The 16,999-nt window shown below is 35.1% G+C and overlaps 1 protein-coding gene across 2 annotated transcripts in view; it reads right to left on the bottom strand.

Moving 5' to 3' along the window:
* LOC135922931 (squamous cell carcinoma antigen recognized by T-cells 3-like) overlaps window positions 1-16,999 on the bottom strand; it is a 59,758-nt gene that overhangs the window by 14,509 nt on the left and 28,250 nt on the right. For both annotated transcript variants that reach the window (XM_065457467.1, XM_065457466.1), the window contains exons 8-10: window positions 12,951-13,131; window positions 12,134-12,266; window positions 284-457 (exon numbers count right to left, since the gene is read on the bottom strand). In XM_065457467.1, the coding sequence (XP_065313539.1) occupies window positions 284-457; window positions 12,134-12,266; window positions 12,951-13,131 (488 nt within the window). The remainder of the gene's footprint in view (window positions 1-283; window positions 458-12,133; window positions 12,267-12,950; window positions 13,132-16,999) is intronic.

Here is a 16,999-nt window from a genome sequence, read left to right as displayed (position 1 = left end):
CTTTTTTGAGCCACCCGGTATACATTTTTTAAATATTCGTATATTACGCTTAAGTTATTAAATATCCGCCGGTTTTAACTTTTAAGTATCCGACGGATAATAAATTAAAGAATTCGATTATACTTCAAAATTAATATAGCATACGGTTGTGTTCGAAAAATATTCACCTCCCTAGTTATATTTAATTCTATTATTATTGTATTCAAACTATTAAAAAAATTAGGTAAATTACACAGGTATTAAGACTTATGTAATGGTAAAAAAAATTAAAGAGGTTTTAAACCTTCTCGGTTTCCGCCAATTTCCGTTTACGTTCAGCAGCTCGATGAATCACTTCGGTTATTTTAGCGGCGGTCTCTTGCCAGATCTTTAAGTCAGTTCCATACACCCTGTCGTGATTGAGCAAAGCATCGGTTATCCATTCAATCTTATCAATGCTTTGATTATTCAAGGCCCGCTTTGCAAATTTGATTAACAAAATAATTATCCAAGGAGGAAAAAATGTGTAAGAGAATACGAAAAGCAATGTTTTTAGTAAGTTACTTAAAGGGGTTGATGCAGGAAGAGCATCCGATCGTAAAAAATAAAAGCTCCAAAATCCCCATATATTACAGGCGGGGCTATAAGTACCCTATAGGCCTCCTCATTCGCCTACGACAAAAAGAAGGATGGGAAACCAAGAGGCACAACTGCCGTAAATGAAAATTATGGAGGTCATAAAAGACCTGACCTTATGTAGTGAAACCGATTAGATGGTGACGGTTGCAACATGTAATATAGGTATAGGATGATAGGTAACGCTGGTGACATAGTGGAAGCGCTAAACAGAAGGAGAGTAGATATATACAAGATGGATAGGAAAAGGCGTTAAGAATGATTGGCGGTACTGGCTCAAAATACATGTTTTTCTGGCAGAAATGTGATGAGGGCAATGCTGGTATTGGGATGTTTGTTAAAGAGAAGTGGGTAGACGAGATATTGAACGTAAAAAGATAAAATGATCGGATATAGTAGTTAAATTGATCGTTGGTAAAAGAATATCTAACATGAACTCAGTGTATGCATCCCAAGTCGGCAGAAATAATAAAGAGAAAGATGTATTTTAGGATGAACTGTTATAAATGAGAGCAGGCCTCTCTAATGGGGAGACAATTATGATAGGTAATGATTTAAATGGCATGTTGTTGACATTCTAAAGGATATGAAGGAGTTGATGGAGACTTTAGGTTTGGTATGAGAAACGTTGAAGGAGAGATGACATTAGATTTTACCATTACGCTTTTGTAGACTTGAAGAAGGCGTTTGACAAGGTCCCGCTTTACAAAGTGGTCTTTGGGAAAGTTAGGCGTAGAGGAATAGTTAGTTTTGGCAGTGATGGCAATGTACAAGGATGCCAGAATGATTGTTGGACTCATGGTGGTGATAGTGAGTGCTATGAAGTAAAGATGGGACTACATGGGAGGATCAGTCATGAGCCCATTATATTTATCATAGTAATGAGGTGATAACGAGAGAGTTTGGTGGAAAACTATCTTAGAAACTTCTATATTCTGACGATCTTGTACCTGGTAACAACAAGTGAGGCAGAGTTAAAGGATAAGAGCAAAAGGTTTAAAGTAAACGATGGAAAGACTAAGGCGATGGAGGTGAAGGATCGCGGAATAAGTAAGAAATGGGCACTTAGCCATGTAGTGTGTATGAGAGAGGTGTTGCTAGGTATTCAATCCAATGCACCAGCTGTCAGAAATGGGTGCTTGGAGTTTAATGAAAGTATGAGTGACTTTTACCTGCAGAACATGCATGAAAGGGGTTAATGATAATTATAATGTAATGGTTAATAGAGCTATTCTTGAAAATGTCGTAAGTTCTGTTATTTGGGTGAATTTAAAATACAGATAGAGGTGTTTATTCAGCTGTTTTGCAAGGGTAAGATGTGCATGGAAGAAGTTTCGAGAGATGTCTTCTATTCTAACAGATAAGAACGTATCTCTGAAGCTGAGAGGAAAAGTGTATGAAAGGTGGATGAGAAACTGTAGTCTACGGTTGCGAAACGTAGGTAATGAAAGAGGCATATGAAGCTAAATTGGAAAGAAAGGAGATGAGAATGGTTAGATGCATGTTTGGGTTGCCGGGTTTTCTATAAGAGAGAAAAAACACTGAGCCGTAGGAAAGAATTGGTATAGATGCGATTGAAGTTGTGATAAGAAGAAATAGACTGAGAATTTGGGCATGTGGAACGAAATACAAAAGATTACTGGGTTAAGCGATGCATTTCATTGTAAGTAATAGGATGAAGGCCTCGAGGAAGACCAACGAAGACGTGGATGAAATGGATGTATGACTTAAAAATGATGGATTTTACAGTTAGCGAAGCCCAAGATTGCAAAAGGTGGAGAAAAAGAATCAGGGGAGACACTGATTTATAGGGGTAAACCTAGAAAACTGCCAATAAATAATGATGTAAACGATTGAACGCGTTCGTGAACTAAGTTTATTTTTTTGAAAAAATGTGACGAACTTTAAACGTGTTTTTTAGTTCAATTTTAGAAAGTCTTCTTATTTCTATTCATTTGAAAATAAAAAATATTAATATAATATTAATCCAAGTTTTTTAAGAAAAGGGGGTAATTTATAATCAGCTGTTTCCTTTATCACATTTGAACTTTTTTAACCAGTCATTATTTCGGTCCAGTATAGTTTAATTTAAATATTATTATTCTAGATTGGCGAAAGCATGGATGATGTAATTTATTCATCATCATCTGATTCTGAATTCATTACCACCAAATATAATAAATAAACTAATTCTATCCTTACCAAATGTAAAATGTGTCCAAAAAGTATATCAGTTTCAAAATTATCAAATTCTAATTTAAAGAGATACTTGATTGTAATTTGATTATTTTATGTAATATAACTATAAGTATCCTGTTAATTTCTTTAGATTCTTGTATTTCATAGGCTTATTAAATTATTATGATTATTATAACAGATAAAGTAAATAAAAATTAAATAATATATATCATAATATACATAGATATGGATAGTAGTTAATCTCTTTTAGAATTTATTTATTTTTAGTATGATTATTTGAAATTTCTTTTATCAAGGGTTTTATATTTTAATAGTTGAACACAATTTAAAGTATTATTAATTATATTATATATTAAATAATAATAAGAAATTTAAATACATAAATTTTTTTTTAAATTCACTTAAAACTATTAATTTTAGGCTAATATATTGTGTTAAAAATATGGTATTTATTTATATTAAATTAAATTTAAAAAAAATATTCATAAAGTTTTGAACAAACTTAGAAATTTATACAGAGATAAAAATACAGATCAGTTTAATTGATAACTAAAATAAAATAGTAAATATTGAGAGATTTCAAAAAAAAAATAATCTTGCAATCTAATAGGTTTTATATTTTTTTTAAATACCTTTTTATTTTGTTGTGATAAAATTAAGTTGGTATATAGTGGAAATAGTTTATCTGTAAAGATACTGTCAAGAAGGGTAAGATTTTTATTAATGATCAAATTATTCTGTTTTATTATTTGTCAAATCATAGGATTAAAAATAAATTTGTAATTTTGATGAATCATCGCTATATAAATTAATATTGTATTTGGATGAGTCATCATTGTTTTAATTTATTTTATTTTTTTATTATAACTTTTTCCACCTGCTTCCCCAACTCATCTCCTTTAATGAGCCCATTTATAAATTTATCTTCCTTTTTTTTAACACGCTATTAGACGGCGTTATTTTCACAGCTTGGTATATATTGCGCGTTAACATAGAACATATTTTCCCTGCCCAAATTGAGCACTATAAAATATATTACATCCCGATACCTATAAAATCTCCCTGCAGATAACGATTTCCCAAATTTATTCCGGGCTTCTTCCAGGATACCTATTCCATTGCACGTATATATTGAGCGCTATAATAGAGCAATTATTTCCCCGCCCAACTTGAGCACTATAAAATACATTATATCCCGATATCTATTAAATCTTCCTTTCCGATAAATGTTTTCCCAGATATTTTTCCATATAATAATTATTATTCTACTGAGACATTATAAAAGCTCCAGTCCTTATTTCGGGTTTCTTTTGATACCCATTCCATTGCACGCATATACTGAGCATTATAATAGAGCAATTATTTCCTTGCCCAACTTGAGCACTATAAAATATATCATATCCCGATACCTATTAAATCTTCCTTTTAAATTTCAAATTCTTTTATACATGTATTTCTTTTCACTCATTTTCGATAATATATCGACCAACTTCATACCCCCGATCGTAATCTTCCGGGCTCCACACCTCTTTTCAACTGATCCCGATGTCGTACTCCCTCTCTTCCATCGGCGAACCTTACTCGACTTAACTTGTTCCCAATGTTTTCCACGATCCTCCCGGATTCCCATTTCCTGGTAGTTCCATATACTCTAACCCACACGGTTTGACCCACTATGAATTCCAACATCTCAATTTTCTCCTCTTCCACTTCTTGATTCGTGTCCCGTTTTAATAAATCCAGTAATGTTCTGGTTCGTCTCCCCAAAAACCTTTCTGCCGGAGATTGTTCCTCTCCCTTTCGACAGTTGTTGTAATAAGCTACTGCTACCCAAATTTCCCCTACTTTGATTTTCTTAACCAATTTTTGACAATCGACACCATTCGTTCCGCTTGACCGTTCGAGCTCGGATGATATGGTGGCGTCAAAATATGTCTCGCCCCGGTTTCCGCACAAAAAGACTTGAATTGTCCACTTATGAAGGCCGGTCCTCCATCCGAAACTATTATCTTAGCTACTCCGAATCGAGCCCACAGATTTTTCAGCATCTTTACCACAACCTGAGTTGTCAATCCTCTCACTTCCTCGTATTCTACCCACTTGGAAAAAGCGTCTACCACTAGAATATATATTTTGTTTTCGAAGTCGAAGAAATCAACATGTATGCGCTCCCAGGGTCGTGTAGCCTTGGGCCATACACTTTTCTTGTCTCTGCGAGGCATCGTGGCCCACAAATTACACATCTCACAGCCTCTGGTTATATCCTCAATTTCTTTATTCATTCCGGGCCACCATACATACTCCCGACCCCACTGTTTCATTTTCTCAAAGCCCTGATGTCCGGCATGAATCATCTTTAACACCGCATCCCGTAATCTGAACGGTACTATACCCAGATTCCCCCGTACCACGCAGTCATCTACTATCGCTAATTCCTTTTCTATGTACTTGTAAGATTTATCTCCGTCTCGCCAAGATCTGCGCCCCTTTATGCATGCCTTGACTCGGGTCAATTCCCGACCTTTCAAGGTGGCCCCTTTCAATTCCTCCCACGTTACCGGTCCTCCTTTGGTTATTTTGACCATCGTTCTAATTAATCCCTGCTCCTTCGATTCCTCTATCTCTTTCAATTTTCCTTCATCTCCCTCTTCGCCCGCCCCACATCTTGACAGAATATCGGGTAAATAATTTTCTCTTCCCCGCCGATATTTCAACTGTACGTCAAAGCTCCCTACCAGCAAAAGCCATCGTTGGAGTCTTGGCGACAATATGAGCTCTTTGTTATCTTTCCTGAACAGATGCACCAAAGGTTTGTGATGGGTATAAATAACAAATCTACGCCCAAACAGATACTCCCTACATTTGGTCAATCCGAATATTACCGCCAACGCCTCTTTTTCGATCACTGAATACCTTGTCTCCGCCGCCCTAAATATCCTCAAGAATAAAACCGGTCTTTTTTCATCCACATAATGCAATAACGCCCCACCTACTCCCTTGATCGACGCGTCTACGGCCAGTAACACTTCCAGGTCATTGTTAAAGCACATGAGAATGGGTTCCCTTCCAATTCTAGACTTCAATTCCTCAAACGCATTCTCTTGCTCCTCTTTCCAGTCAAATCTTTCTCCCTTTTTTAACAGAGTATACAATGGCGCTGCGATCTGAGCGAATCCCTCGACAAATCGGTGATAGTAATTCACCATTCCCCAAAATGCCTGGATTTCTAATTTATTACTAGGCCTCAACATATTTGTAATTCCGGTCATATTTTTATCCAATGATCGCACCTCCCTTCCCGTAATTTTGTGCCCCAAATATACGACCTCCTTCACCCCTAACACACTTTTTTCGGCACTCGCTCGCAAACCTTTATCTTTAATCCTCCGGAACACCTCTTCCAATCTTTGTTCGTGTTGCTCAGGAGTTCTACCCATCACCAGTACATCATCCATGTAATAGAATACCCCTTCCATTCCTTGAAAAACGGCCGCCATAGTGCGCTGAAAGATAGGAGCGGATACACTCAATCCAAACGGCAATCTACAAAATGCAAATAACCCTTTTGGGGTCGTAATAGTCAATAATTTCCTTACCTCCGACCTCACCCGTAACTGTAAGTATGCATTGGAAAAATCCACTTTCGAAAAATATATACTCCCCTTTAAATTGGCCAATATTTCTTCAATTCTGGGTAACGGATACTTGACCTCTACTACCCAGGGATTTAGCGTCACTCGAAAATCCGCACATAAACGGAGTTGGCCATTGGCTTTCTTCACGGGAACCAACGGAGTCGCCCATTCACTATACTCCACAGAACATATGATGCCCTTTTGTACCCATTGCTCCAATTCAACTTCAACTTCCTTCCTCCACTCAAATGGTACTCGCCGCAACGCGCAAAATTTCGGTACACATCCCTCTTTTAATTTGATATCCACTTCATAATCTTTCAGACAGCCCAACTCCTCATCAAAGATCTCTTGAAAAACATCCACCAATCTCCGTATTCCGTCTTGCACCCGGATCAATTCATCTTCTAATTCCTCACTGCTAAACTCTCGATCATTCTTCTGATTCTCCCTTTCCATCACCTCCTGCGACTCGATTTCCTCGTCTCTTGTTTTCCCATATATTATTGCTCGATCGACAGTATCCTGAATATCGGTCCACTCCCATTTCTTCTCTTCTTCCCTCTCACGACCATTATAAATCGACTTCCCTAATCCTTCCCGATAACCCCTCTCCGCTTCCCTATGACTATCCGCCTCGATTTCTACCCTATAATTCTTCGCCCCTATTTCCCCCTTAGAATTATAATTATTCGCCCCTGTTTCCCCCTTAGAATTATAATTATTCGCCCCTATTCCCCCCTTAGAATTATGATTATTCGCCCCTATTTCCACCTAAGAATTATAATTATTCGCCCCTATTTCCCCCTTAGAATTATAATTATTCGCCCCTGTTTCCCCCTTAGAATAATAATTATTCGCCCCTATTTCCCCCTTAGATTTATTTGCCCCGATTTCTCTCATATAATTATTCCTTCCTCCTCTTCCCCTCCCATTCTCCCCAAAGTCTCTACTCACATTATCTCTCCTTACCTCCTCCTCTCTGACCCCTACAGCCCTACTTCGCACGTCCCTCCTCATCTCCCCTCTTTGTTCCTCAACCCCATCTCTTTCCCGATAAAAAATACTCTCTATTCCCGGCAATATTCCCAAATTTTCATCGACCTCCCTCTCATAATATATATCCTCACTAGTCATGGGCACAAATATCCCCCACCATGAAAATACTCCCCAAAAACTATACCATGGACCAATTCGTGTGATCCAGTCCCATCCCAGCACCGCTTCTACCCTCCTATTAATGATCCATAAATCTAATATTTCCATCTCCCCTTCCCTCATCACCTCTATTTCAACTTTTCCCATTACTGCCACTTGTGACCCATCGAACTGCCGTATTCTCAAACCCTCATTTGTTATCATTTCCTCAGGCCAAATACTCCTATACCTAGCATAACTCATCACTGAAATAGCCGCCCCAGTATCAAAAAGCATAGGTACCATATACCCATTAAAATCTATCATGACCCTCGGACAAGGATCATGTATTATCTCCTCCTGCATCATATTTAAGCATCCTGGTACATTTATTTTTCCTCGTGAACACACCTCCCCGGCTCTTAATACTCGGCACGCCTTGACCTGAGTCGCTATTTTTTTACTATCATATAGTCAGCAATTACTGCAATCTCTCGCTACATGTCCCTGTTCCTGACATCTAAAACATTCAGCGGTTTGCTCTCCAACTCCTTGCATCCTAGGTACCCTCAGCCCCTCCACTCTGGCTCTTTCAATAGATCGCACAGTTGAAGTACTTTGTCCCGTTCCTCGTTGTGGAAATCCCCCTCTGGTGTTATAATTCCCCGTATTACATTCTTCTTTATTATGACCAAATCTTCCACAGCTGGCACATCGTAATTCTCTTGTTTACCCGGACAATAAGGGGATATATGTCCAAATTTTCCGCATTCGAAACACTTTGCTTCCCGACTATCCCTGACCATATGTCCCTGTCTTCCGCAATTATAACAATTCATTCTCCCCCTTACTCTAGAATCAAAGTTGGGTCTCATTTCTCCTTTCCTTCCTTGAGAATTTTCTCTAGGTCCCCTATATGTCCCCAATCTCTGATTTGTATATGAGTCTCTCCTTTCAAACCTATAAGTTAATTTATCTAATTCGCTATCCGTCCACCCATTAATTAACTCCTGCACCGGGAACCATGTTACCTTTCCCATAATATCTTCTTCTCCATTATGTCCTTCTATTGTCAGTGTCTGCCCCTTTATTCTCACACTTCGACTTCTCCTCATCCTTCTTCCCCATATTAAGCTACACATCCATATTACTAGTATAATCAATGCCCCAAAAATATTATACTGTATTTCCCAGTATTTTACAAATTTTAAACTCTTCATCATCACTCTATAAAAAGTTTATGATCAATTTCAAAATAAAAATTTTGGTTATTTGCAATGTCAACAGATAAGATATTATTAAGAGTGTAAACAATCCAATGATGTACATGTACATCTACAGTTAATAAGTTTAAAGATATGACAACAATTTGGGCAAATTTTGTGTAACAGATTTACAACTTGTAAAATTTGGGAGTACTTTCGTACGATAAGAGTTTTTTTTAAATTTTTTTTTTTGGCAAAAATGGACAGAATTTACGTGTAATTTGGCCACTCTATGTACTTTAAAAAAAAAACGTGTTCCACAATCCTTCAACGCTTTCCCTATCAATTAGGTTTCAACGTTATTCAGTATATACAACACTTTTCCTATTTTCAACGTTATTCCGTATATACAACGCTTTTCCTATTTTCAAAGTTATTCCGTATATACAACGCTTTTTTTATTTTCAACGTTATTCCGTATATACAACGTTTTTCCTATATTCAACATTATTCCGTATATACAACGCTTTTTTTATTTTCAACGTTATTCCGTATATACAACGTTTTTCTAATTTTCAACGTTATTCCGTATATACAACGTTTTTCCTACTAATTAGTTTTCCCACGTTATTCCAAAAAAAAAAAATATTTTCCCGTACACGACGTCTGGGGTGCCACTTTTATGTTTATACACCCAAATATTTTATATCCCAATAAATTAGATTCTTTAATGCGGTAACTCTTTATTATTCTTCAATTAAAATTTATTTAATTTATTTCCACTTTTAAAGACGCGTCAAAAAAAATATAATTTACAATCCAAAATTCCAAATATAAAATTCCAAAAAAAAATATAAAAATAAATTCCAATTATGATATTTTCCCTTTTTTTTTGTCTTTTATAGATTCACAAAAATAAATATATATTTATTAATAATAAAATAAAATAAATTAATTTCTAAAACAATGATGACTCATCCAAATACAATATTAATTTATATAGCGATGATTCATCAAAATTACAAATTTATTTTTAATCCTATGATTTGACAAATAATAAAACAGAATAATTTGATCATTAATAAAAATCTTACCCTTCTTGACACGCCCCCTTTTATAATGAGCCCAAGTCCCCCTCATCGCTCTCTCCTAGTAGAATAATAATTATTATATGGAAAAATATCTGGGAAAACATTTATCGGAAAGGAAGATTTAATAGATATCGGGATATCATATATTTTATAGTGCTCAAGTTGGGCAGGGAAATAATTGCTCTATTATAGCGCTCAATATATACGTGCAATGGAATAGGTATCCTGGAAGAAGCCCGGAATAAATTTGGGAAATCGTTATCTGCAGGGAGATTTAATAGGTATTGGGATGTAATATATTTTATAGTGCTCAATTTGGGCAGGGAAAATATGTTCTATGTTAACGCGCAATATATACCAAGCTGTGAAAATAACGCCGTCAAAAAAAAAGAAAAATTTATAAATGGGCTCATTAAAGGAGATGAGTTGGGGAAGAAGGTGGAAAAGGTTATAATAAAAAATAAAATAAAGATAAAAATTTGCGAAGAAAGGAATGAAAGATTTAAAAATTAAAGACAACGGAATAGTTGACAAAATCGATCAATTAAAAAGAATTTTTGTTATGAAGTAATTATAGGCCGAGATCATAAATTATTAAATTATCGGTAATGTGTTAAAGATTGGAGGAAAATGTTTGAGATTTAAAAATGTCATTGCCAAGTAAAGAAAAAAAAAGAATGATGTGGTAAAGGCCAAGATCATAAATTATAAAATTATTTAGAATGTGTCAAAAATTTGGGAAAAATGTTCGAAATTCGGGAATGTCAGTGCCAAGTTTAATAAAAGGGGGAATGACTTAATAATCGTGGGTAATAAAAAAAAAATTTTGTTTGCGAGTATTCACTTTAGAATTAGTTTGAAAGAAAATAAAATAATATTTCTTTTTATTTTCGTAATTTATTCTAGTAATTACTGGAAATTTTATTGGTGGAGAAAAACTGATACAAATATCCGAATTCTTAAAAATGGCGATAAATAAAATATGGTATATTGGGGATACAGTGATCCAGCTAATAATTCGGCCTCGAACTAATTTTGAACGCAGGACGGCAAGAATAACATCTTCCCGGGCAGCCATTGGAGGATCCACGGAAATGCTTCAGATGTCAACAAAGGGGCCATGTACGGAGTAGGTGCCCACTGGATAGTCGAAACGGAAATGAAGAAACGGAGTACCGGGTATCATCTCCTATCAGATTGGTAGCCGCGGCTGAGATGCGACCGGTAGCCGAGATTGTGGGCCAGAGGGCAGATATCCTACGACAAACGGAGGGAGAGCAGGCAGACCCAATTCCGCTATCTCTGGGCTAGATGCAATGGCCCGTGGTGGACATTTCGGAAGAAACCTCGGGGAGAAATCAGTTGGTGGATGCCTATCTCATGAACTCAAGGACGGAAGAGGCGCAGGGAGTAGACCGGGACCCGGATGGAATATTCAGCAGAGAGGTTGGTGATATATTGAATTTCCTCATAACGGATGAGGAACTGGAGGGGATTCTAGGAGAGAGCGATGAGGGGGACTTGGGCTCATTATAAAAGGGGGCGTGTCAAGAAGGGTAAGATTTTTATTAATGATCAAATTATTCTGTTTTATTATTTGTCAAATCATAGGATTAAAAATAAATTTGTAATTTTGATGAATCATCGCTATATAAATTAATATTGTATTTGGATGAGTCATCATTGTTTTAGAAATTAATTTATTTTATTTTATTATTAATAAATATATATTTATTTTTGTGAATCTATAAAAGACAAAAAAAAAGGGAAAATATCATAATTGGAATTTATTTTTATATTTTTTTTTGGAATTTTATATTTGGAATTTGGATTGTAAATTATATTTTTTTTGATGCGTCTTTAAAAGTGGAAATAAATTAAATATATTTTAATTGAAGAATAATAAAGAGTTACCGCATTAAAGAATCTAATTTATTGGGATATAAAATATTTGGGTGTATAAACATAAAAGATACTACCTATGATCTCACAAAAAAAGGATATTGGGCCGTCTCCCGACTCGTCTCTTCCTATTTAAAATTGTATATACAAAAATTAAGTTTATCTAGGAGGTGGTCTTACTGCTGAAAAATTTAAAAATAATAATGGCTTTTTATTTCTTTTAATTTTTATAATGAAAGCAGGATTGGCACCCATACATAATTGGTTTGTCTCAAGATCAAAAATAAGAGGCTGGCAGTTCTTTGTACCATTAAAATACATTGCACTTTTGTATGAAGAGCTTGCTTACCCACAAAATCTTTCGTGCATTCTCGATGTATCCATTAGATTTTTCACAGTTGTACCAATCCAGCCAAATGTGGCTAGAGGAACTAGCGATCCTGACTAATTGGTTCCAAGCTTTACGACTCTGGTCTATGTCCCTAAAACATATTTTAAAAATTTATTATTTAGTGTAATTAATTTTAATTTCGCTTAATTTTTTCTTATTATCTTTCATTCATTCCTCATATATTTTCCTTTGTTCCATCTATCTTCCTTTTCTGCCGTCCATAATATGAGCTTAATTCTATTGTTTTTTCCACCACCTGTCTCGTATCTTTATTTCACCAAATGTGGATCGGACCAACTTAATATCTAAATAAAAATTATTATTTAGGCTCTGGGCACTTATTCACTTTTACGAATCTGCCTAAAAAGCTAAGCTAGTTTAGTGTTGAACCGGATATTTAATCATTTCTTTTAAATTCGGGTCGAGCGGTTCTATATGAAGGTGACTAGAACTATTTTTATTTCATCAATTCTGAATAATATTTTGATGAAACTATTAAAATATAGTTTCGATAATTTTTAATTGGATTTTGATGTGTTTAACTCCTATATTTTTATTAAATTATGTGGGAGTTTAGTTCATAATCAATTTTATATAGATCCGGTACAGTGGGAGCAAATTAGACTCAGAACAGTGCCGGTATTAAATTTTTTAAGTTGATAACGTTCCACAAGTTAATTACTAGTATCCATTATAATTCGTCAGTTCCACAAAAATTGCTGCAGCAGGGGGGCGTATTCGACATTAAAGATATTCGAGTAATATATAATTAAACTTGAATATATGGGTCTCCGCCTGGGCCCAAAAGTGGCATATAGGAATGATGGCATCGTCACAAAGCTGGGAATCAAAAACGGCGTCAGAAAAATGGTTTCGCATGTAATTTAAAGCCATTTCGAAAGCATTCCTCAATTCCGATTGGGCGCGGTTTCTAGCATCGGAAGAGTTAATCTTTTCTGGTAACAAAATAATAATTATATTTAAATAAAGTTTTCCTAATCGTCTTTTCTTTTAAAGACTTGCGATTTTGGGTAATCATATTTGTGCCTAAGAAAATAGACTTTCACAAAGTGTAGAAAAGCCCTGATTATATTTTAAAAAATGATTGAAAATTTGGACAGATTATGGCATACTGTGATAAATATCTCTTGTGGATTCATGTTTGGTATAATTTTTGGTTCCCCTAGATAAGGAAAACTGTTATAATATTTCTCTAATTTTATAATATAGCAGGCTCGAGCCAGCTCATTGAGATATGAGTCGGCAGGCTCAGAGTTGGCTCAAGCCGGCTTAATGAGATCAATTTTGAGTCTAAATTTATTCATATGTGATTGAGATTAAGAATATAATTATGGAGATTTGTTCCGCCACCACGTTTTGAGTGAAAAAATGGATTCAGAATCAAGCTAGTTATGGGCAACATAAATGGGCTAGCTAAAGTTGCATCAGAACTTTGAGGTCGCTCACATGTTTATTGATATATACATTAAAAAACTATATTCTACCTAGTCTAATTCATTTTTAATCATTCTTTCGTAATATTTTTTATTTGTTTTTTATGGACTAATTTAATTTTTTTAAATTATTATTTTATAGACAAATAAAAAGAGTTAATGTTAAAAAAAATAAACATAAAAATAATGAAGCATGGAGATAATTTATCTACAAATTTTAATTTGTAAGTCTTATTTGAAATTTGAATAATTACTTTTGCAAAGTCTGATTGATTCATTTTTTATATTTTTTATTTATTATAATATTGAATTTGTTTTTTTATAGCATAATGTAATTTTTTAAATTATTATTTTATATTATTTATGCTTATACCCATAAATGGGAAAAAACTAGTGATGTTAAGGCCAGAATGTATCTACAAACAGACCCCAGTGACGATATCCTAATTAAGATAGATTTTTCAAACGCTTTTAACTCTATAAAACGTACAGCGTTTCTTAATCCCATCCTTACCCTTTACCCAGAATACTCGCAATTCATCTTCGATTGTTATGCTAGTCCATCGCATCTTCAATTTGGAGATAGATTGATTCCTTCTAGTAGTGGAATACAACAAGGTGACCCTCTAGGCTCCTTTTTATTCTGTCTGGGCATTAATAGCCTAATACAAGGCATAAATGACCAAGGTAAACTAAACCTTCATAACTGGTATATCGACGATGGTATACTAGGCGGCTCACCCAGCGAAGTTATGAAGGCGGTCGAAATAATAAAATTCAGCTAGAGCAGTTTGGGACTGCGATTCAATCAAGACAAGAGCGAATATTGTCCTCTTGGAATCATCGTCCTCAACTATAATCCTATGTTCAATCATACACCATTGAACTTCTTAACACATCTCGGATCTCCAGTGGGTAAAGACGAGTCCTTTGTCAAGTTCTTCGCCGACACTCTACTAGAGATATTCCTTATGCGCGGTACACTATCTCGCCTCCCAGCCCACCAAGCGTTGTGTGGAATAACTGTAAGCAGAAGCTAATCTGATCATATCTATTAAAGAACTACCTCCTAATCCCAAAAATTCTATATACACTCCGATCGTCACGTATCTTCCAATACGACGTCAACCTCGCTGCACACGAGGTAGAGATTAAACACCTCACAGAGGATATACTCAATCTCAAATTCGGAGACCTATCTTGGCTACAAGCTACCCAAATCCGGCGGCATTGGCATACGATCGCCTTCCCTACTCTCTGTTAGTGCGTTCATATCCTCTCGCCTGTCCTGCGAGCCCATCATACACGCACTCACAAAACATCCTGACCCTTTACTTCCCCAGGCAATTGATCTATGGAAATCTCTTTCATTAGTCGATCCTCCCTCATCGGCACTGCAGAAGGACTGGGATAAGCCTCTAGTTGGCAACTCCGTTGCATACCTTAAATCGAGGAGCCAACCCGAGGACCATTCTCTACTCTTCTCCATTTCCGCAGACAGCGGATATGAATTTCTCGAAGCTTTTCCATCGCGAAACCTTGACCAGCTCCTAAGCAATGATGAGCTACGTCACGCCATCGGTCTAAGACTTAATTGTGATATGGTAATACCCTATCACTGCATCCTTTGTCAAACGCCGGTCAACTCCAAAGGCCGTCACTCTTTACACTGCAAGCGCTGTAGAGGCAGATTCATTAGATATTCAAAATGCAATACTATTGCCAGGGCCCTAAAATCTGTCGGTATCCCATCAACCCTCGAACCTACTGGACTCTACAATTCTGATGGTAAGCGTCCCGATGGCTCTACCATGATCCCTTGGAAGAGGGGGGAATTCCTAACCTGGGATTTCTCATGCATCGGTCCCCTTGCCCCTTCCAATATAAATAGAGATGCTCTAGTAGACGCCGAGACGAATAAACTCGATAAGTATTCGCCATCGCTTCCGGCCAATTACACATTCCTACCACTAATCGCCACGACTCTAACGTCGTTCGGCTCTCATGCCCTGGCCTTCTTTAAAAAGCTGGGGAAACGGATCTCTACTAGGACCGAAGATCCCAACGAGGGTTACTACCTACGCCAAAGATTAGCCCTCAATATAATAAAATCCAATTACCTCAGCTTCATATTCTCAATGACTGATACCCCCTAATCACAGAATCGGCGATGAGAAGAGCAATTAAGAACAAGAGAGGGATATTCAGATGGAAGTCAACAAAAGAACCAAACCCTAATCACAGAATCGGCGATAAGAAAAGCAATTAAGAACAAGAGAGGAATATTCAGATGGAAGAAGAAAAACTGAAGGGCAAACTATGAAAACTCATATTTCTTTTAAATCATATGCTCAATTTATTATATTAATTTACTATATATTTATTTATATTATTTAAATATATTATTATTTATTCTTAAAAGATATACTAACAAATGTGATTATTTTTTAAATTGACATATTAACTCATTTAATAAATAAATTTTTACTAGTGTAACTAGTTACATTTTGGCTAAAAAATAACTGTAACTAGTTATATTTTTAAAATTGTAACTAGTAACTGTAACTAGTTATAATTTTTGAAATGTAACTGCCAAAAGTAACGAGTTACTTTTAAAGATATATTCAAATAATTAATTTTATTTTTAATATGTTGTGATAAATTAATTTTAAATTAAATTTATTAAAATTTTGTGAAAATGTCTGATTGTTATAATTTCCCGTTCAAATTGATTTTCTTTTCTTAAATTGTTACATTGCTGCTGGGCTTCATAATTTTGTAAGCAAATTCAAGTTATTTAATAAATTTTAATATTATATTTATTTACAAATGTAGCACAATATATTTTTTTCCGTCAAGTAACAAGCATTGGAACTTCATATCATACGTAATAAAAAAATTTTTTAATTTAGTATAAGGAAAAACAAAGACAGATTATTTTAGAATTTAATATTAAATTATTAATCATTACTTACAAGAACCAAGTCTAACAAAAACATAAGCACATTACTCAAATTTTAAAAAATGATTGCTTTCTGAAATTTATTTTTTGGACTAGCCTAAATTTTTAATTATAATCAAATTATATATAAATTAGACACATTTTAGCACTGTATGTTTCACTCATTAATTGATTATTCTATTCCTAATTTAGATAGTGTTATTTATATTTATGTCCTAGATAGAAACAGAATACAATATGAATTCTGAGTCAGATGATGAAGAAATTATACCTTCTCCTTCTACAATAATTGCAAAAATAAAGGACCTTCCTTGGCCAAATTTTGGAAAATATTTTGAATTCCACAAAGAGAAGGCTGGTAGTAAAATGTCTCTTATGCCTACCATATAAAAAGTATATTGCAGCATC

This window comes from Gordionus sp. m RMFG-2023, chromosome 1 (assembly GCF_954871325.1).
Source record: "Gordionus sp. m RMFG-2023 chromosome 1, tfGorSpeb1-WG-v2, whole genome shotgun sequence".
NCBI classification, from domain to species: domain Eukaryota; kingdom Metazoa; phylum Nematomorpha; class Gordioida; order Chordodea; family Parachordodidae; genus Gordionus; species Gordionus sp. m RMFG-2023.
The sequence above is the reverse complement of the archived record's forward strand: the minus strand, read 5'-3'. Positions and strand labels throughout refer to the sequence as shown.